The sequence below is a fragment of the Aquarana catesbeiana genome, linkage group LG03 (genome assembly GCF_042186555.1).
Source record: "Aquarana catesbeiana isolate 2022-GZ linkage group LG03, ASM4218655v1, whole genome shotgun sequence".
Taxonomy (NCBI): Eukaryota; Metazoa; Chordata; class Amphibia; order Anura; family Ranidae; genus Aquarana; species Aquarana catesbeiana.
The window spans coordinates 540,051,754-540,073,655 of NC_133326.1; the positions used below are offsets into that span (position 1 = coordinate 540,051,754).

Below are 21,902 nucleotides of genomic sequence, written 5' to 3' on the forward strand. Positions count from 1 at the left end.
GGCCAATTCTGACATTTCTCTCCTACATGTAAAATTCATAAATTTTTTGCTAGAAAATTACATAGAACCCCCAAACATTATATATGTTTTTTTTAGCAAAGACCCTAGAGAACACAATGGCGGTCGTTGCAACTTTTTATCTCGCAGCAATTTTTCGAACACGTTTTTTTGGGGAAAAAAAAAACAAAACATTAAAGTTAACCCAATTTTTTAGCATAATGTGAAAGATGAAGTTACGCCGAGTAAATAGATACCCAACATGTCACGCTTCAAAACTGCACACGCTTGTGGAATGGCGCCAAACTTCGCTATGTAAAAATCCCCATAGGCGACGCTTTAATTTTTTTTTACTGGTTACATGTTTTGAGTTACAGAGGAGGTCTAGATCTAGAATTATTGCTCTCGCTCTAACATTCGGGGCGATACCTCACATGTGTGGTTTGAACACCGTTTTCATATGTTGGCGGGACTTGCGTATGCATTAAAAAAAAATTTGTTGTATGTATACAATGACAATAAAGTATATCTATCTATTAGCTTCTCCGTGCGAGCACACGGTGACAGGAGCACTTTCAATTTTTTTTTTTTTTGACATTTTATTTTTTTAGTTTGACACAAAAAAAAAAAAAAAAAAAAATTTTGATCACTTTTATTCCTATTACAAGGAATGTAAAACATCCCTTGTAATAGGAATATGGCATGATCGGTCCTCTTTACAGTGAGATATGTGGTCAATAAGACCCCACATCTCACCTCTAGGCTGGGAAGGCTGAAATAGAAAAAAAAAAAAAAAAATTAACTATCACGGCTTCCCAGCCGAGGCGGCACCATTCGTTTGAATGCAGAGGCCAGGCGTGGCGTCATAACATTGCGCCCGGCCTCCAAATGATCATAGAGACTCCGGCAGACCATCCGAGGCCAGCGGATCCTGGCTCCGACTCACCGATGGAAGCGGTGAGTCAGCAGAAGCATTGGAGGGCAGCGGGAGGGGGGGCGTGGATAATTTTTTATGAAACTGAAGTCTAACTAATTGATATATTGAATTTCCAAGATTATGTTTACAGATCGGATATATTTCTGTACTATTCTGAGATTGCAAGTAATACTGCTGTAAACCATTAGGAATCATACGTTGGAAGGGATATTGTGAGGAAGTACCATCTAATGATGCTATGGTTTAGCATTAACTTAAGGGAAACTGTATGGAAGGAGTTGGGGACCAATCATCGTCATGATTATGGAGTAGACCATGGGTGCTCAACCTGTGGCCCCCCAGCTGCTGCAGAACTACAAGTCCCATCATGCCTCAGCCTTTGGAAGCCATGCTTGTAACTGTCAGCCTTGCAATGCATTGTGGGACTTGTAGTTCTGCAACAGCTGGAGGGACACAGGTTGAGCAGCACCCATGGAGTAGGCTATTCGGCATAAGAAGCACCATTCATTTACTAGGCTTTACTCTTTGACAACGTTCAGAGCGACAACATGAGTTAGAAGCCTGGTAATGGAGTTGATTGGAGAGTGTGCGGTGTAGGGGAAAAACCACATTAGCAAGGGTGGCTGGCGGTATCATTGTAATTTGATCTGATGTCTGTTTACTTTGGAGCCCACCTAAAACGAGTGGTTCCAATTAGGAGTAAAGCATGTCCTCCAGTTAGAGGAGTCCTTCGATAAGAGTTGTATGAAGCATGTTTTGCATTTCCTAAACAGAACGTAAAATATCTGAGCACAATTATAAATTAGGAAAGGGGGTGGAGATCTCATTTAAGATTTACTGTAGTAAGAAATACTTGCTGAACTTTGAACACATTGTATTTTCAATTTGGAAACTATTTCGACATCTTTGTCATTTGTTTTCTATTTTCATTGATTTGCTTCACTGTCGGTGTTGGTTTTATTTTTATCTTTTCCAGCGCTACATTACAGGTGCCAACCTTCATACTACATGTATATCCCTCAAAAGAGAAGTAGTGCAACTGACTGATTAAGAACAACTATGTCCTCCTTTGTATGGAAGTGAGATGCTTAAACTTTTTGTTGTTTTGTTTGTTAATAAAAGTTACAGTATACCAGTGCTCCATAAATTAGTATGATCCTCCTGCAGCTGCTTACCACGAGTGCGCTCTGGCTTGCTCCTTAGGGCCTGTAACACATTTTGTTTATCGTATGTGATCGCAACAGCGGTAACTGCAATCTGCATCAATCAGATGGAACAAAAAGGAAAGTAGCGGTTAATGTTTGGTGAACAGAGTGTTACACAGTACTTAGATAATCAGGATATATCAGATAATATTAAACCTCCATACTTGTATTGCTTCGTCCTCTGGAACTGCAACTGTGAAATTGACATGGCATAGACAGCAGGGAATCATCGAACGGAGCTTAAAATACAGACTCTGCAGAGGGGAAAAGATTCACAAACTGCGTTAAATAAAAGAAAAGACAAGACAGAAGGAGTGGCAAGCTGGGGAAAGAAAAGGGAACAAAAGGCAAAGAAAGGGAAAAGAGAAAGGAAAGGAGAGAGAAATAGTTTTTTTATAACAGCTTACCTGTAAAATCCTTTTCTTTGCAGTACATCACGGGACACAGAGCCATAGTAGTTACTATGTGGGTTATAGGCCACCTTCAGGTGATGGACACTGGCACACCCTAAGACAGGAAGTCCACTCCCTATATAACCCCTCCCACTACTGGGAGTACCTTAGTTTTGTAGCAAAGCAATACACGTGTATACCAGAAAGAAGGGAGGGAGGGACCTCTGTATCCCGTGATGTACAAAGAAAAGGATTTTACAGGCAAGTGGTTATAAAAATCCTATTTTCATATTGTACATCATGGGACACAGAGTCATAGTAGTTTAATATGTGGGATGTCCCATAGCAATGCCAACTGAAGGGAGGGAGACAACAAAAGTAGGGCACCATGAGATCAGAGGACTTACTACTGCCTGCAGCACACTGCGCCCAAAGGCGATATCCTCATGACCTTTTACATCTACTTGATAGAATCTGGTAAATGTATGGACTGAAGACCAAGTTGCGGCCTTGCAGATTTGAGCCATGGAGGCTTGGTGATGCACTGCCCAGGAAGTACTAACAGTCCTGGTGGAGTGCGCTTTAATATGAAAAGGTAGAACTTTCCTCTTTAAACCAAAGCTTGAACAATCACTTGTTAAATCCATTTAGAAATAATAGGATTTTTTAAAACAGCTTACCTGTAAAATCCTTTTCTTTCGATGGACATCACAGGACACAGAGCCACAGTAATTACTGATGGGTTATATAGGTATCACTGGTGATTGGACACTGGCACACCCTATCAGAAAGTTCAACCCCCTATATAATCCCTCCCCTTGCAGGGATACCTCAGTTTTGTAGCCAAGCAATACAGTGCATTAGAAGAGGGGCGGGACCTCTGTGTCCCGTGATGTCCATCGAAAGAAAAGGATTTTACAGGTAAGCCGTTTTAAAAAATCCTATTTTCTTTCTCGAACATCACGGGACACAGAGCCACAGTAATTACTGATGAGATGTCCCAGAGCAATGCAATATGAGGGGGGGGGGGGGGCCACGACCAAGTAGGGTGCAATCAGACCTGAGGACCCTGTACTGCTGCCTGCAGCCTGCAGCACACTACGCCCAAAAGGCGATATCCTCATGCCTTCTCACATCCACCTGATAGAATCTGGTGAATGTATGGACTGAAGACCAGGTTGCGGCCTTGCAGATCTGAGCCATAGAGGCCCGGTGATGCACTGCCCAAGAAGCACCACTAGCCCTTGTGGAATGTGCCCTGATCTGAAACGGAGGAATCTTCTGTTTCAAACCGTAAGCCTGAATAATCAACTGTCGAATCCATTTAGAAATGGTAGCTTTTGACGCTGCCTGTCCTCTATTGGGACCCTCTGGCAGCACGAACAAACATTCGTCTTGCGAATCTGAGCAGTTGCCTCGAGATAGGCCTTGACTGCTCTTACTACATCCAACGCATGTAGTGATCTTTCTTCCAGAGAACAGGGATCTGGAAAAAAGGAAGGCAGAACAAGGTCTTGGTTTAAATGAAAATCAGAAACCACCTTCGGTAAAAAACTAGGATGAGGGCGCAGTACCACTCTATCCCTGTGTACAATCAAATAAGGCTCCTTACAGGAAAGGGCTGCTAATTCTGATACTCTTCTAGCAGAAGAAATGGCTACCAGAAAAATTAACTTCCTTGTCAACAAGACCAAAGGAATCTGACTTATTGGTCCAAAAGGCTGTTTCTGTAACACAGACAGAACCAAGTTCAAGTCCCAGGGGTTTAGGGGTGCCTTAACCAGAGGATTAAGACGCGTCACCCCCTGTATAAAGTTTTGGACCAAAGAATGCGAAGCAAGTGGCCGTTGAAATAATACTGATAAGGCCGAGACCTGGCCCTTGATGGTACTCAAGGCCAACTTCATCTCTAAACCCAACTGTAGAAAATCAAGAATTCTACCCATCACATATTTTCTGGGATGCCAACCCCTGGATTCACACCAGGATACATAAGCTTTCCAGACTCTATGATAAATCATTCTGGAAGCTGGCTTCCTTGCATTGATCAAGGTAGATATCACAGAACCTGAAAGCCCACGACTCTTCAGAACGTGGGTCTCAATAACCAAACCGTCAAATTTAGCGTTTGTAAGGCAGGATGGAACACTGGACCTTGAGATAACAGGTCTGGGCGTACCGGTAGTGTCCACGGGGAACCCGCCGTCATCCTTACTATTTCCGCATACCACGTCCTTCTGGGCCAAGCGGGGGCCACCAGAAGTACTGACTTCCTTTCCTGCCTGATCCTGCGAAGGATGGCATATGTTCCAAAAGACGTCGGGATGTAGGGACCATTCTGGAAGTAACCTCTGACGACTTAAATAGTCCGCCTGCCACTTCTCTATCCCTGGAATGAAAACTGCCGATATGCATGGCACATGCCTCTCTGCCCAGACCAAGATCTGGTTCACCTCTTTTTGAGCAGCTCGGCTCCTGGTGCCTCCCTGATGATTGACATAGGCCACTGCTGTGGCATTGTCGGACTGGATCCTGACCGGGCAACCCTGTAGCCTGATAGTCCAGGCCTTTAGAGCTAGACATACCGCACGGATTTCCAGAATGTTGATGGGTAAGGTCCTCTCTGTCTTGTAACATACCCCCTGAACCGCAGACTGTTCCAGAACTGCTCCCCAACCTGACAGACTGGCATCTGTTGTTACCATCGTCCAGGTAACCAGCAGAAAGGATTTCCCCTTCTGCAGGTTTTTGGGAATGAGCCACCAATTGGGGCTCTGATGCACCGCATGAGACAGGTGCATCGGAAAGTCTAATGCCTGAACCTTCTTGTTCCAGGCCGACAGAATACTGTGTTGCAGCAGTCTTGAATGAAACTGAGCATAAGGAACTGCTTCGAATGAAGGCACCATATTCCCTAGCAGCCTCATACAAAGTCGGACAGAAGGACCCTTCTTGGTCCTGACTGCCAGAATCAGCTCCCTTAAAGCAGTGATCTTTGCCTGAGGTAGAAATATTTTCTCCTGGCTTGTATCTATGATCAGACCTAAATACTCCAGTCTTCTTACTGGTTTTAGGAAAGATTTTTCTAGGTTGAGGATCCAACCTAGGTATTCCAGATACTTGACTGTGGTTCTCAAGTTCCCGTTCAAGGAGGCTACCGACCGGTCTATCAGTAGCAGGTCGTCTAGGTATGCTATGAAAGCTATACCCTGAGCCCTTAATCTGGCCAGAGGAGGAGGAGCCAAGACCTTTGTGAACACTCGAGGTGCAGTGGCTATCCCAAAAGGCAGAGCCACAAACTGGAAATGGCGCCCTCCTATCTTGAAGCGCAGAAACTTCTGATGAGCAGGAAAAATGGGCACATGCAGATATGCATCTCTGATGTCTATAGATGCCAGAAATTCTCCTCCCTGCAGGGTGGGAACTACTGTCCGAATTGATTCCATGCGGAAGGACTGAATCCTTAGAAATCGGTTCAGATCCCTTAAATAAAGAATGGGTCTGACAACCCCATTTGGTTTTTGGACCGTAAAAAAGGTTGGAATAGAAGCCCAATCCCGGGTCCTTTGCGGGAACCATCATAATGACCTCCTGCGACAAAAGTCGCTCTAACGCTAGAAGGAGCGACTGCTTCTTCTCTGGATCTCTGGGGACACTTGATCTGAGGAACCGAGGAGAGGGAAATTCCTGAAACTCCAGCTTGTACCCTAAGGTTACTGTGGAGATTACCCATCTGTCCTGGAAGTCCTCCTGCCAGAGCTCTGAGAACTGTCGCAGTCTTCCCCCCACTCGAGCGAGCAGGGGCGCCCCTTCATGAAGAGGTCTTAGTGTTTTGCCTAGTAGGCTTCTTCCCCCAGGACTTCTTTTGTTTCTGGGGCTGACTCTTGTTTCTGAACCCAGACGGAGGAGGCCGTCGAGACTGCCTGGAGGCTGAAGCCCCTGGCGCTGGGGAAAGAGTCTGTTTGAAAGAGGGACGCTTACTCTTCTTCTTGACAGGTAAGACAGTACTTTTCCCACCAGAGAGATTCTCTTGATATAGTCATCCAAGTCCTCTCCAAACAACCTTGCACCACGAAATGGAAATCCAGCCAGCAGTTTCTTACATGGTGCTTCGGCTGACCAATTTTTCAACCATAGGATTCTACGTATATGGACCAACCCCAGTGAAAGACGAGAGGTTTGCACGATAGAATCTCTGATGGCGTCAACAACGTAACATAAGGCCGCAGGAAGGTTAGCCAACCCCTGGGCCTGCTGTTCAGGTAAAACTTTGATAACCTGCTTAACATGGTCTCTTAAGTATTGACAGACTCCAATCGCTGCAACTGCAGGTTGAGCCACTAAACCTGCCAAGGAGAAAACACCCTTCAATAGGGATTCCATCTTTTTATCTATAGGATCCCTGAGCATCTGAGCATTGTCTACAGGACAAGTCAGACAATTATTTACCGAGGATATGGCGGCATCAATGGCCGGTATTCCCCACATTTTAATAAACTTATCTTCCATCGGATAAAGTGTTGAAAACTTTTTCGGCAGGAAAAAACGTTTATCTGGGTGATCCTACTCAGAATAAATGAGCTTTTCAAGTAAATTATGAACAGGAAAAGCACGTGTTGTTTAAGGAGGTTTCAGTGACCCTAAAGAAGAAGAGGGTTCTTTAACTGATTCAGATATGGGCAACTTAAATGTGGAGCGGACCAATCCAGTAAGGATCTGCACTAAGACTTTCTCCTCTTGGGAAGTCGCAGAGGGTCCCTCTCCACCTGATTCCTCCGAAGAGGAATCATCCGTCCCATCCCGATCCTCTGAAAGGGATTCCTCTCCTTTATCCCAGGGTTCTGGGAAACAGAGGAAGGCCTAGTGCGTTTTCTTCCACTGAGTGAATATGTAATCACGGCCATTAATCTTTCCTCTAAACTATTAATAGCTGAGGAAAAAACCTCCTGTGTAATGTATACAGGGACTGAAGTGCCAGAAGCAGGTATAGCCCCTGACCCCAATGGCTCCCTCTGGCTAGCCGTCCCTGGCCCCTCAGGGGGGGAGGATGCTGCAGAAAGGGGGTCCTCAGAACCCGAACGAGATCCCCTAGAGTCTCTGGTTCTTGGAGTGTTTGAACCTCTTCTACCCATAGTGCAAAGCAACAAGGAGGAGGTATCACAAAATGAACACTGACTGCTGAGCGATGTAGTCCGGCTAAAAGCCTTGCTACCAAATGCCCAGTCTGGTGTTACCTTAGTAAATGCTGCCTAGGAGAATGCCTGTGTCCCACCTTACATGCGACCGTAAAGCTCTGTGTCCCTCCGAAGGCTGTGTGCACCTGTACAGAGTGCTTTAAATAGCCTACAGCTGGCCTGTGTGGGTGTCTGAGCATGCTGGATGCTGTGCTGACGCCCTGCCCCCCCCTCGAATTTCGAAAAAAACGAGCGCTTCCCACACTGGCCGACCCTCCGGAAACAATATGGAGGAAAGGCTGAGGGAGGAAGGAGAGAGGCCGGTACTGATGGGCCTGCGCCTGTAATGGCGGTGGCGGTGCTCGAGCGGTGTACAACCGCCTTACAGACACCTGTGGCCTCCTCCTTAGCCTCGGGGGGAACATTCGTGAAGGAGAAGTCCCCCCATCCCATCCTACCTGGAGCCGGCCGGAGAAGCTGTGCAGCATGAGAACACAGAGACAGTCAGTCAGCATGAGAAGGTATGTGCTCTTGGCAGCCCCGGTGGTCACAATAGGCATAGCATGCATTTACCTTAAAGGAGAAAACCTACTAGAATTAAAAAATTCTGTGGAATCTCCTCTTACCTTATCCAGCCGCAGGGTTTCTGTTACACAGACCCAATCTTCACCTCTCACGGTGGGCTCCGTTTGAACAAACCGTCAGAGACTGGGGCCCCCTACGAATAGGAAGATCCACAGTTCTGGCCCTGTAAAGCACCCGGCTAGAAATTAGGCTAAAAAAACATTTTCTAATCTGCGGGGTCCAGCCCTCTAAAAAGAGAAGCGTTACAGGTAAAACCTCGTTTCTTCGGACACGAGGCCCGGGTACCATCCAATTGGGCCACGAAAGGACACTTTGAATGGATCCGGTCTGCCTGGCTTGCCCCAGTATAGGATATAGGATATTCCCTTTGGAGCTCAGCACAGGACATCTTTACACGTCCATTACCTAAGACACTGGTGTAAAAACTGAGGTATCCCTGCAAGGGGAGGGAATGTATAGGGGGTTGAACTTTCTGATAGAGTGTGCCAGTGTTCAATCACCAGTGATACCTATATAACCCATCAGTAATTACTGTGGCTCTGTGTCCCGTGATGTTCGAGAAAGAAAATAGATTTTGATGCTGCCTGTCCTCTTTTAGGACCTTCAGGCAACACAAACAAAACATAAATTTTTCGAATCTGAGCAGTCGCCTTTAAGCAGACCGTGACTGCTCTCACCACATCAAGAGAATGTAGTGATTTTTCTTCCATATAACAGGGTTTTGAAAAAAAAAATAAAGGTAGAACAACATTCTGGTTTAGATAAAACCTCACACTACCTTCGGTAGAAAGTTAGGAGTACACAATACTACCTTATCCTTGTGAATAATATGGCTCTTTACAAGAAAGAGCAGCCAACTCTGATACCATTCTTGCAGAGGATATGGTTACCAGAAAAACTAGTTTCCTTGTCAAAAGGACCAAGGGAATATGTCGTATTGGCTCAAAAAGGCTGTTTTAGTAATGCCGACAGAACTAAATTCAAGTCCCAAGGGTTCAGGAGTGACCTAACCAAGGGATTAAGCCGCGTTACCCCCTAAAAAAAACTACGAACAAAGTTGTGAAGCAAGTGGTCGTTGAAACAATACTCAAGGCCAGCTTCATTTCTAACCCCATCTGCAGAAAGTCAAGGATTCTACCTATGACATACCTCCTGGGGTGACAACCCCTTGATTCAACCCCAGGAGATATATGCCTTCCAGACTCTATAATATGTGATTATGAGGCCGGCTTCCTTGCATTAACCAAGGTAGATACCACTGAACTTGACAACCCACGTTTCTTCAGAATGTGGGACTTAATAGCCAAACCGTTAAATTTAGTGTTTGTAAGGTAGGATGTAATACCGGACCTTGCGAGAGAAGGTATGGACGTGGTGGTAGCGTCCATGGGACCCCTACCGCCATTCCTTATGATCGCTGCATACCAAAATCTCCTGGACCATGCTGGGGGCCACAAGAATCACCGACTTCCCTTCCCGCTTGATCCTGCGAAGAAGTCGTGGACAGAATAGAAGCGAATGCATAAATTAGTGAGAACTGATTCCACGGGAATAGCAAGGCATCTGTTCCACATGCTAGCAGATCCTTGGTTCTTGACACAAAGTTGTTGATTTCTTTGTTGAACCTGGATGCAAACAGATCTATGTCTGGGATCCCCCCATCTTTGACATATTGACAGGAAGATATCGGGGTGAAGGAACCATTCTCCCTGAAACAACTGCTAGCGACTCAAGTAGTCCGCCTGCCAATTTTCTATTTCTAGAATGAAGACTGCCGATAGGCAAAGCACATTGTTTTCTGCCCAAGATAGGATATGATTCACCTCTCTCTGGGCCGCACAACTTCTTGTGCCCCCTTGGTGATTGATATAGGCCATTGCTGTGGCATTGTCGGATTGGATCCTGGCAGGACAATTCTGTAAACTGAACGTTCAGGCCCTCAGGACCAAGTGCTCTGCCCGAATCTCTAAAATGTTAATGGGTAAGGCCATTTCTGATCTGGGCCACTTCTCTTGAAAGCTGCCTCTTCCAGGACTATTCCCCAACCTGAAAAAGGTTGGCATATGTTGTTACCACTTCCCAGGTAACTGAAGGAAGCATTTTCCCCTTTGCAGATTTTTGGTTATTAACCATAAACTGAGGCTCTGGCGCACCTTTGGAGTCAGACAAATCTAGAGCTTCAACCCTTTTGTTCCAAGCCGATAGGATACCGTTTTGCAGCAGTCTCGAAAGAAACTGAGCATAAGGAACAGCCTCGAATGAAGCCACCATCTTTCCCAATAACCTCATGCAAAGATGAATAGAATAATTCATCTTGCTTCGACCACCTGAATCAGTTCCTTTATGGCACTGATCTTTGCCTGGGGCAAGAATACCCCTTTCTGGGTGTATCTATGACCAGACCCAAGTATTTAAGCCTTCTTTCAAGTTTTTAAGGAAGATTTCTCTGGGTTGAGAATCCAACCTAGGTATTCCAGGTAGCTGAATGTGGTGACCATACTTTGGTCTAAGCGTGCTACCGACTGGTCTATCAAGAACAGATCATCTAGGTAAACTATAATCGTTATACCTTGGGCCCTTATTCTGGCTAGAGGAGGGTCCAGAACCCTTGTAAACACTCAAGGTGCAGTAGCTAGACCGAAAAGCAGAGCCTACACTGAAAAAAGATTTTCTACCTTGAAAAGTAGATATTACTGGTAAGCGGGGAAATAGGCACATGGAGGTATGCATCTTTGATGTCGACTGACGCCAGACCTTCTCCTTCTTGTAGGTTGGAGACAACTGATTGTATTGACTCCATTCGAAAAAGGAGCGGATATTCAGGAACCGATTTAGATTTTTGAGATCCAGAATGTCCATTCCGTTTTGGCACTGTGAAAAAAGGTTTGAACAAAACCCCAACCCCTGCTCTTACATGGGGACCACAATGCTCACTTTTTGCCAAAAGATGGTCCAATGCTTGAAAGAAAGACTTTTTTTTCTGGATCCTTAGGAATGTTGATCTGAGAAAACGAGGAGACGGGAACTCTTGGAACTCCAGTTTGTACCCTGGAGCTATTGAGGAAGTCCCCCATCTGTCTCGACACTCTTCCTGCCAGACCCTTGAGAACTGCAGAAGTATTTCCCCTACTCGAGCGAGCGGGGGCGCCTCATAAGGAGGCTTTAGTATTTTTTAGGCTTCCTCCCCCAAGACTTCTTTTGTCACTGGTGTTGACCCTGAGGATTACCTCTTTAACTTGACGGCGGAGGCCGTCGTGACTGCCTGAAGGCTGATGCCCCTGGCACAGGAGAAGGAGCTTGTTAAAATGAAATACGTTTACTCCTTTTCTTAATTGGCTGAGGGGTACTTTTTCCACTAGAATATCTTTGGATGTATTACCTAAATCATCCCCAAACAGTCGTTTCACTGCAAAAGGAAGACTAGCCAGGAGATTCTTGCATGGCGCTTAGCGAAGGGTGCGAGGCCTGAAGGATAGAATCTCTCACAGCAACTATTCACGGTCCCCTGAGGGAATTCTTCTTCTCTCGCCCCCAGTTCCTCAGTTTGAGGGTCCTGGGTAATGGAAGAGAACCTGTCACATTTTGTCCCACACTGGGATGCAATTAAAGCCGCTGACCTTTTTTACAATCCTATCATGGCTGAGGAAAAAAAAAAAAAAAAAAATAGAATTTTTTAAAACAGTTTACCTGTAAAATCCTTTTCTTTCGAGGGACATCACGTACACAGAGCCACAGTAATTACTGATGGGTTATATAGGGTATCACTGGTGATTGGACACTGGCACACCCTATCAGGAAGTTCAACCCCCTATATAATCCCTCCCCTTGCAGGGATACCTCAGTTTTGTAGCCAAGCAATATAGTGTATTAGAAGAGGGGCGGGACCTCTGTGTCCCGTGATGGCCTTCAAAAGAAAAGGATTTTACAGGTAAGCTGTTTTAAAAAATCCTTTTTTCTTTCTCGAACATCACGGGACACAGAGCCACAGTAATTACTGATGGGATGTCCCAGAGCAATGCTACCTGAGGGGGGGGAACCACGACCAAGTAGGGTGCAATCAGACCTGAGGACCCTGTACCACTGCCTGCAGCACACTACGCCCAATGGCGATATCCTCATGCCTTCTCACATCCACCTGATAAAATCTGGTGAATGTATGGACTGAAGACCAGGTTGCGGCCTTGCAGATTTGAGCCATAGAGGCCCGGTGATGCACTGCCCAAGAAGCACCAATAGCTCTTGTGGAATGTGCCCTGATCTGAAACGGAGGAATCTTCTGTTTCAAACCATAAGCTTGAATGATCAATTGTCGAATCCATTTAGAAATGGTAGCTTTTGACGCTGCCTGTCCTCTATTGGGGCCCTCTGGCAGCACAAACAAAACATCCGTCTTGCGGATCTGAGCAGTTGCCCCGAGATAGGCCTTAACTGCTCTTACTACATCCAACGAATGTAGAGATCTCTCTTACAGAGAACAGGGATCTGGAAAAAAGGAAGGCAGAACAATGTCTTGGTTTAAATGAAAATCAGAAACCACCTTCGGTAAAAAACTAGGATGAGGGCGCAGTACCACTCTATCCTGGTGTATAATCAAATAAGGCTCCTTACAGGAAAGGGCTGCTAATTCTGAAACTCTTCTAGCAGAAGAGATGGCCACCAGAAAAATTAACTTCCTTGTCAACAAGACCAAAGGAATCGGACTTATTGGTTCAAAAGGCTGTTTCTGTAACACAGCCAGGACCAAGTTCAAGTCCCAGGGGTTTAGGGGCACTTTAACCGGAGGATTAAGGCACATCACCCCCTGCATAAAGCTTCGGACCAAAGAATGCGAAGCAAGTGGCCGCTGAAATAATACTGATAAAGCAGAGACCTGGCCCTTGATGGTACTCAAGGCCAGCTTCATCTCTAATCCTTATTGTAGAAAATCAAGAATTCTACCTATGACATATTTCCTGGGATGCCAACCTCTGGATTCACACCAGGATACATAAGCTTTCCAGACTCGATAATAAATCATGCTGGAAGCTGGCTTCCTTGCATTAATCAAGGTAGATATGACAGGACCTGAGAGCCCACGACTCTTCAGAACGTGGGTGTCAATAGCCAAACCATCAAATTTAGCGTTTGTAAGGCAGGATGGAACACTGGACCTTGAGATAACAGGTCTGGGCGTACCGGTAGGGTCCACGAGGAACCCACCGTCATCCTTACTATTTCTGCATACCAAGTCCTTCTGGGCCAAGCAGGGGCCACCAGAAGTACAGACTTCCTTTCCTGCTTGATCCTGCAAAGGAGTCGTGGCAGTAGCAGAACAGGCGGGAATGCGTAAATCAGTGAGAACTGATGCCACGGAATCACCAACGCATCCGTCCCGCATGCAAGAGGATCTTTTGTCCTTGCCACAAATCTGTCTATCTTTTTGTTGAATCAGGATGCAAAGAGATCTACATCTGGAACCCCCCATCTTTGGCATATGGCCCAAAAGACATCGGGATGCAGAGACCATTCCCCTGGAAGTAACTGCTGGCGACTTAGGTAGTCCGCCTGCCAGTTCTCTATTCCCGGTATGAAAGCTGTGGAAATGCATGGCACATGCATCCCTGCCCAGACTAAGATCTGGTTCACCTCCTTTTGAGCAGCTCGGCTCCGGGTGCCTCCCTGATGATTGACATAAGCCACTGCTGTGGCATTGTCGGACTGGATCCTGACCGGACAACCCTGTAGCCTGATAGTCCAGGCTTTTAGGGCTAGATATATCGCCCGGATCTCCAGAATGTTGATGGGTAAGGTCCTCTCGGTCTTGGACCATATCCCCTGAACCGCAGACTGTTCCAGAACTGCTCCCCAACCTGACAGACTGGCATCTGTTGTTACCACCGTCCAGGTAACCGGTAGGAAGGATTTCCCCTTCTGTAGGTTTTCGGGTATGAGCCACCAATTGAGGCTCTAACGCACCGCATGCGACAAGTGCATCGCAAAGTCTAATGCCTGAACCTTCTTGTTCCAGGTCGACAGAATACTGTGTTGCAGCATTCTTGAATGAAACTGAGCATAGGGAACTGCTTCGAATGAAGACACCATCTTCCCTAGTAGCCTCATACAAAGGCGGACAGAGGGACCCTTCTTGGTCCTGACTGCCAGAATCAGCTCCCTTAAAGCAGCGATCTTTGCCTGGGGTAGAAATATTTTCTCCTGGCTTGTATCTATGATCAGACCCAAATACTCCAGTCTTCTTACTGGTTTTAGGAAAGACTTTTCTAGGTTGAGGATCCAACCCATGTGTTCTAGATACCTAAATGTGGTCCTCAAGTTTCCATTCAAAGAGGCTACCGACCGGTCTATCAAGAGCAGGTCGTCTAGGTATGCTATGACAGCTATACCCTGAGCACTTAATCTGGCCAGAGGAGGAGCCAAGATCTTTGTGAACACTCGAGGCGCAGTGGCCATCCCGAAAGGCAGAGCCACAAACTGGAAATGGCGCCCTCCTACCTCGAAGCGCAGAAACTTCTGATGAGCAGGAAAAATGGGCACATGCAGATATGCATCTCTGATGTCTATCGATGCCAGAAATTCTCCTCCCTGCAGGGTGGGAACTACTGTCCGAATTGATTCCATGTGGAAGGATTGAATCCTTAAGAATCGGTTCAGATCCCTTAAATCCAGAATGGGTCTGACATCCCCATTTGGCTTTTGGACCATAAAAAGGTTGGAATAGAAGCCCAATCCCTGGTCCTTTGCGGGAACCATCATAATTACCTCCTGCGACAAAAGTCGCTCTAACGCTAGAAGGAGCGACTGCTTCTTCTCTGGATCTCTGGGGACACTTGATCTGAGGAACCGAGGAGAGGGAAATTCCTGAAACTCCAGCTTGTACCCTAAGGTTACCGTGGAGATTACCCATCTGTCCTGGAGCCCTGAGAACTGTCGCAGTCTTCCCCCCACTCGAGTGAGCGGCGGCACCCCCTCATGCAGAGGTCTCAGTGTTTTGCCTAGTAGGCTTCTTCCCCCAGGACTTTTTTTGTCCCTGGGGTTGACTCTTGTCTCTGGACCCAGATGGAGGCGGCCGTCGAGACTGCCTGGAGGCTGAAGCCCCCGGCGCTGGGGAAAGAGTCCGTTTGAAAGAGGGACACTTACTCTTCTTCTTAACAGGTAAGAGAGTGCTTTTCCCACAAGAGATTCTCTTGATATAGGTTATCCAAGTCCTCTCCAAACAACCTTTCACCACGAAATGGAAACCCCGCCAGGAGCTTCTTACATGGTGCTTCGGCTGACCAAGTTTTCAACCATAGGATTCTACGTATATGCACCAACCCCAGTGAAAGACGGGAGGTTTGCACGATTGAATCTCTAATGGCGTCAACCACAAAGCATAAGGCCGCTGGGAGGTTAGCAAACCCCTGGGCCTGCTGTTCAGGTAATACTTTGATGACCTGCTTAACATGGTCTCTTAAGTATTGACAGACTCCAATCGCTGCAACTGCAGGTTGAGCCACTGAACCTGCTAAGGAGAAAACATCCTTCAATAGGGATTCCATCTTTTTATCCACAGGATCCCTGAGCATCTGAGCATTGTCTACAGGACAAGTCAGACTATTATTTACGGAAGAAATGGCGGCATCAATGGCCGGTATTCCCCACATTTTAATAAACTTTTCTTCCATCGGATAAAGTGTTGAAAACTTTCTTGGCGGAAAAAAAGTTTGTCTGGGTGATCCCACTCAGAATAAATGAGCTTTTCGAGTAAATTATGAACAGGAAAAGCCTGTGCTGCTTGGAAAGGTTTCAGTGACCCCAAAGCAGAAGAGAATTCTTTAGCAGTTTCAGGTACGGGCAACTTAAATGTGGAGCGGGCCAATCCAGTAAGGATCTGCACTAAGACTTTCTCCTCTTGGGAAGTCGCAGAGGGTCCCTCTCCACCTGATTCCTCCGAAGAGGAATTATCCGTCCCATCCTGATCCTCTGAAAGGGATTCATCTCCTTTATCCCAGTACTCCTCTTCCTGAGGTTCTTGGGGAACAGAGGAAGGCCTAGTGCGTTTTCTTCTACTGAGTGAAGACGTAATCACGGCCATTAATCTTTCCTCTAGACCATTAATGGTTGAGGAAAAAACCTCTTGAGTAATGTATACAGGGGCTGAAGTGCCAGAAGCAGGTGTAGCCCCTGACCCCAATGGCTCTCCCTGGCCCTTCAGGGGGGGAGGATGCTGCTGACAGGGGGCCCTCAGAACCTGAACGAGATCCCCTAGTGTCTCTGGTTCTTGGGGTGCTTGAACCTCTTCTACCCATAGTGCAAAGCAACAAGGTGTGAGGTATACAATTGAACACTGACTGCTGAGCGATGTAGTCTGGCTAAAAGCCTTGCTACCCAATGCTCAGTCTGGTGTTACTTCAGTAAATGCTGCCTAGGAGAATGCCTGTGTCCCACCTTACATGCGACCGTCAGCTCTGTGTCTCTCCAAAGGCCGTGTGCACCTGTACAGAGTGCCTTAATAGCCTGCAGCTGGCCTGAGTGGGAGTCTAAGCACCTGTGCTGACGTCCCCCAAACCCCCCCCCCCCCCACTACCACCCCCTTCGAATTTTGAAAAAAATAAGCGCTTCCCGCGCTGGCCGACTCTCCTGAAATACTATGGAGGAAGGCTGGGGGAGGGGGAGGAGGGAGAGAAGCTGATAGTGAAGACCTGCCTAAAAACGGCAATGGTCGGAAATGGCAGCCGAGGCAGCGGTGCCTGAGCGGTATAACCGCTTTCTAGACCCCTGTGGCCTCTCTCTAGCCTGGGGGGAACATTCAAACATGAGAAATCCCCCCATCCATCGTACCGTGAGCCGGCCTGAGACGCTGAAACATGTGCAGCATGAACACTGAGACAGACAATCCAGCATGACAAGGTTTGTGCTCTTGGCAGCCCCCGGTGGTCACAATAGGCATAGCATGCATTTACCTTAAAGGAGAAACCTACTAGAAAATTCTGTGGAATCTCCTCTTACCTTATCCAGCCGCAGGGTTCAGTTTACACAGACCCAATCTTCACCTCACGGTGGGCTCCATTTGAAAAAACCGTCAGAGACTGGGGCCCCCTACGAATAGGGGGATCCTGCAGTTCTGGGCCCGTAAAGCACCCGGCTAGAAATTAGGCTAGAAAACCATTTTCTAATATGCAGGGTCCAGCTCTCTAAAAAGAGAAGCATTACAGGTAAAACCTTGTTTCTTCGGACACGAGGCCCGGGTACCATCCAATTCGGCCTAGAAAGGACACTTTGAATGAATCCGGTCTGCCTGGCTTGCCCCAGTATAGGATATTCCCTTTGAAGCTCAGCAAAGCACATCTTTACACGTCCATCACCTAAGACACTGGCGTAAAAACTGAGGTATCCCTGCAAGGGGAGGGATTATATAGGGGGTTGAACTACCTGATAGGGTGTGCCAGTGTCCAATCACCAGTGATACCCTATATAACCCATCAGTAATTACTGTGGCTCTGTGTCCCGTGATGTTCGAGAAAGAAAATACTTTTTAGTCATATAGACAGGGGCTGCAGTGCAGTTGCCAAACATTTCATGGCCCTGATGCTCACTCTGACCAGCCGCCCCCTCTCAGGGGAGGATGCCATTGTAGAGACAAGTAGGCTTTCCAGAGCTTGAGGGAGACCCTTTTAGCCCTTTTTTGGGGGTGTTTCAACCCCCCCTTCTGACCTTAGCCCGATACACAAAAGCAGAGGTACTACCAGAAGAAATCGCATCCACTGCTTGAGCAATAGTCCAGCCACTGCCGCTGCTATTAACGCTCAGCCTGATGCTATTAATAAATGTGTCAGAGAATGCCTGTGTCACCAACCTCTTACTTGCCCCTTTTTGCTATTGTGTCCCTCCGACATCTGCAGCCAGCAAAAATGGAGCTTTTAAACAAACAAACATACTCCCGCGCTGGACGTTGGAGGATGCCAACGCCGCACTAAGCCCCACCCCTTCCATCACATCGCGCCCCCCCCCACCTTTTCAAAAGAGGGTCTTCCCGCACGGGCCTCCGATTCGATGGGATCGGCTATGTGGGGGGAGGATGGTGAGTAGGAGATCTGTAACAAGCCGCCTTGCAGGGGCGGTGAAAAAACGGAGCAGCATCGCCAATCGTTTTTGGCTTCCCCCTATGCAGGAAGATGGGGAGAGCTTTGTCCAGGTGGGGGGTGTTTTATGGAATAAAATCCCCCCCCAATCTTACCGGAGGTCTGAGCTGCTAGCTGGAGGGAAGCCTGCTGCTCTGACACAGCATGATCTTTGAGGAAAGCATGACAAGGTACGTGCTCTATACAGCCCCCATTGGTGACTCTTATGCCCTGTACACACGATAGGATTTTCCGATGGAAAATGTGTGATAGGACCTTGTTGTCGGAAATTCCGACCGTGTGTAGGCTCCATCACACATTTTCCATAGGAATTTCCGACACACAAAGTTTGAGAGCTTGCTATAAAATTTTCCGATAACAAAATCCGTTGTCGGAAATTCCGATCGTGTGTACACAAATCCGATGCACAAATTGCCACGCATGCTCAGAATAAATTAAGAGATGAAAGCTATTGGCTACTGCCCCGTTTATAGTCCCGACGTACGTGTTTTACGTCACCGCGTTCAGAACGATCGGATTTTCCGACAACTTTGTGTGACTGTGTGTATGCAAGACAAGTTTGAGCCAACATCCGTCTGAAAAAATCCATGGATTTTGTTGTCGGAATGTCCGATCAATGTCCGACCATGTGTACAGGGCATTAGGCATGACAACATTTACTTTTTTAAAGCAGACATTTGATAAGAAAAATTTAAAAATTCCTTAGACACCTCCACTTACCTTTCCCGCCACAGGGTTTTCTGTGGTAAATACCAACAGACCCAATCTTTACCTCTCACGGTGAGCTCCGTTACAAAACCCTCAGGAACCGGGGACATTATGAATGTCACTTACTACTTGTGTGACTTGCTTTAAGGGTTTCCCCAAAAACTGAACTGAGCTACAAGTCGCATTACAGGCATTCTCTGCAATAGCAGAGATATTATGGAATGTAATCCTGGCATAAAGTGATATAGATGCTGCAGCTATTCAAACACTGGGACTAATCAGTGGGTGATCACAAAAGCTGACCCTCCCATTTAAAATGATAAAAGCACACGGTGAGACAAGCGTGAATTACAAGGTAATGAATGAATCTGCAATTATGTTTGCTAAAATCCTTACAATGTAAACAGACCTTGAAGGTCTGTTTTGTTCACTCTAAAACCCTGGAGTTACATTTTACCATGAATGTACTGGTGGGGTAGTGATTTTGGCTCTTAGATCTATGCAGGAATTTTTAGAAAATGTTGAAGTTATTGTGTTGTTGAGGTTACCGTGCTATAGGAATGGACCTCTGTAGTATGTGTACATCTGACATGTAATGCTTGCAATTTAAGATGCTTAATCTTTAGTAAAAAAACTTTGTTGGATTTAAAAAAAAAAAAAAAAAAAAAACGACTGCACAGTTCAGACACAATACAGTCCAGACAGTACAGCTTAAGTATCCAGCTCAGCAATGACAACTCAAAAAAAGAAGAGGCATTCACCTGGATATCAGGATAATCCATGGATTTTGTTGTCGGAATGTCCGATCAATGTCCGACCGTGTGTACAGGGCATTAGGCATGACAACATTTACTTTTTTAAAGGAGACATTTCATAAGAAAAATTAAAAAATTCCTTAGAAACCTCCACTTACCTTTCCCGCCGCAGGGTTTTCTGTGGTAAATACCAACAGACCCAATCTTTACCTCTCACAGTGAGCTCCGTTACAAAACCTTCATGAACCGGGGACCCTCAGGGAACCCACGCTCCTGAACCCGTAAAGCACCCCGCCAGTAAAAATTTATGGCTGAAAAAAACAAAGCTCTAAATCCCAGGGTCCAGCTCTCTAAAAAGAGAAGTGTTACGGGGTAAACCTTGTTTCTTCCGCCACGAGGCCCGGGCATCATTCAATTCGTCCTGAAAAGACACTTTGAATGGATCCAGCTGCATAGCTAGCCCCAGCAAGGAATATTCCAGTGGAGCTCAGCACAGCACATCTTTACTCGTGACCAACACCTTAGACACTGGCAAAAAAAATTGAGGTACTCCCAGTAGTGGGAGTGGACTTCCTGTCTTAGGGTGTGCCAGTGTCCATCACCTGAAGGTGGCCTATAACCCACATAGTAACTACTATGGCTCTGTGTCCCATGATGTACGATCAGAAAGGCAAAGAAAAGGAAAAAGGTAAAGAGAAAGGAAGAGGGAGAAAAGGCAAAGAAAAGGAAAAGGAAAGGTGAGACAAAGAAAAGGGAAGAGATGGACATCTTGCTGGGGATGAGACAAAATGAATGAAAGATGGGGTAAATAATGACACCACACCTTTAAGAGATTCTCGCACATATCGTTGAAACTCTTGTTCAGGGTCTGATTGGTCAGATTCATGTTGCTGGTTCTGACAACCCTAACTGAGGTGAACATCTGAAAAACAATACACATTTTACTATTCTAAAGAGAAACTCCATGTTCATCAAAATGATATAATTACTATACAGCCATTTTTAATTGCATGTTTTAGCAAATTACATTTCCAATTAAATCTGCAGCCCCTGTGATTTTTTTTTAACACTATAACAGAATTGAAATGTTATTTCTTTGCATTCAGTCCATTATGAATGTCACTTCCTACTTGTGTGATTTGCTTTAAGGGTTTCCCCAAAAACTGAACTGAGCTACAAGTCGCATTACAGGCATTCTCTGCAATAGCAGAGATATTTATGGAATGTAATCCTGGCATAAAGAGATATAGATGCTGCAGCTATTCGAACACTGGGACTAATTAGTGGGTAATCACGAAAAGCTGACCCTCCCATTTAAAATGGAGAAAGCACACAGTGAGACACGCGTGAATTACAAGGTAAAGAACGAATCTGCAATTATGTTTGCTAAAATCCTTACAATGTCAACAGACCTTGAAGGTCTGTTTTTTTTCACTCTAAAACCCTGGAGTTACATTTTAACATGAATGTACTGGTGGGGTAGTGGTTTTGGCTCTCAGATCTATGCAGGAATTTTTAGAAAATGTTGAATTTATTGTGTTGTTGAGGTTACTGTGATATTTGAATGGACCTCCGTAGTAGGTGTACATCTAAGGCCTCTTTCACACGGGACGGATCCGTGTTGATCCGCCCCGTGTTTATCCGCTGCTCAGCGGGGATCGCTCCGTTTTCCCCAGCTGAGCAGGCAGATGACAGGGCGGGACCCGCACACTGTGCAGGGACCGCCCTGTCAGATCTCCGCTCTCCCCTATGGGGGATCGGAGGAACACGGACCGTCTGTCCGTGTTCCTCCGATCCGCTCTGCAGACGGATAGAAAAATAGGATTTTCTTCCGTCCGCAGAATCGGACGAGATCGGAGGCGGACGACATCGGGTGTTAGCGGATGTACATCCGCTGACACCCGCTATCCCATAGGGATGCATGTATGTCCGTATTTCATCCGAAAACGGATGGATAAAATACGGACATACGGTCCGCATGTGTGAAAGGGGCCTGACATGCAATGCTTGCAATTTAAGATGCTTAATCTT

General features: G+C 46.3%; 1 protein-coding gene across 14 annotated transcripts in view; it reads right to left on the reverse strand.

Annotated features, from left to right (window-relative positions):
• The window catches only part of C2CD5 (C2 calcium dependent domain containing 5), a 224,947-nt gene that overhangs the window by 41,668 nt on the left and 161,377 nt on the right, over positions 1–21,902 (reverse strand). For all 14 annotated transcript variants that reach the window (XM_073621440.1, XM_073621450.1, XM_073621448.1 and 11 more), the window contains 3 exons: positions 20,695–20,793; positions 2,304–2,393; positions 2,110–2,191 (listed from right to left, as the gene is read on the reverse strand). In XM_073621440.1, the coding sequence (XP_073477541.1) occupies positions 2,110–2,191; positions 2,304–2,393; positions 20,695–20,793 (271 nt within the window). The remainder of the gene's footprint in view (positions 1–2,109; positions 2,192–2,303; positions 2,394–20,694; positions 20,794–21,902) is intronic.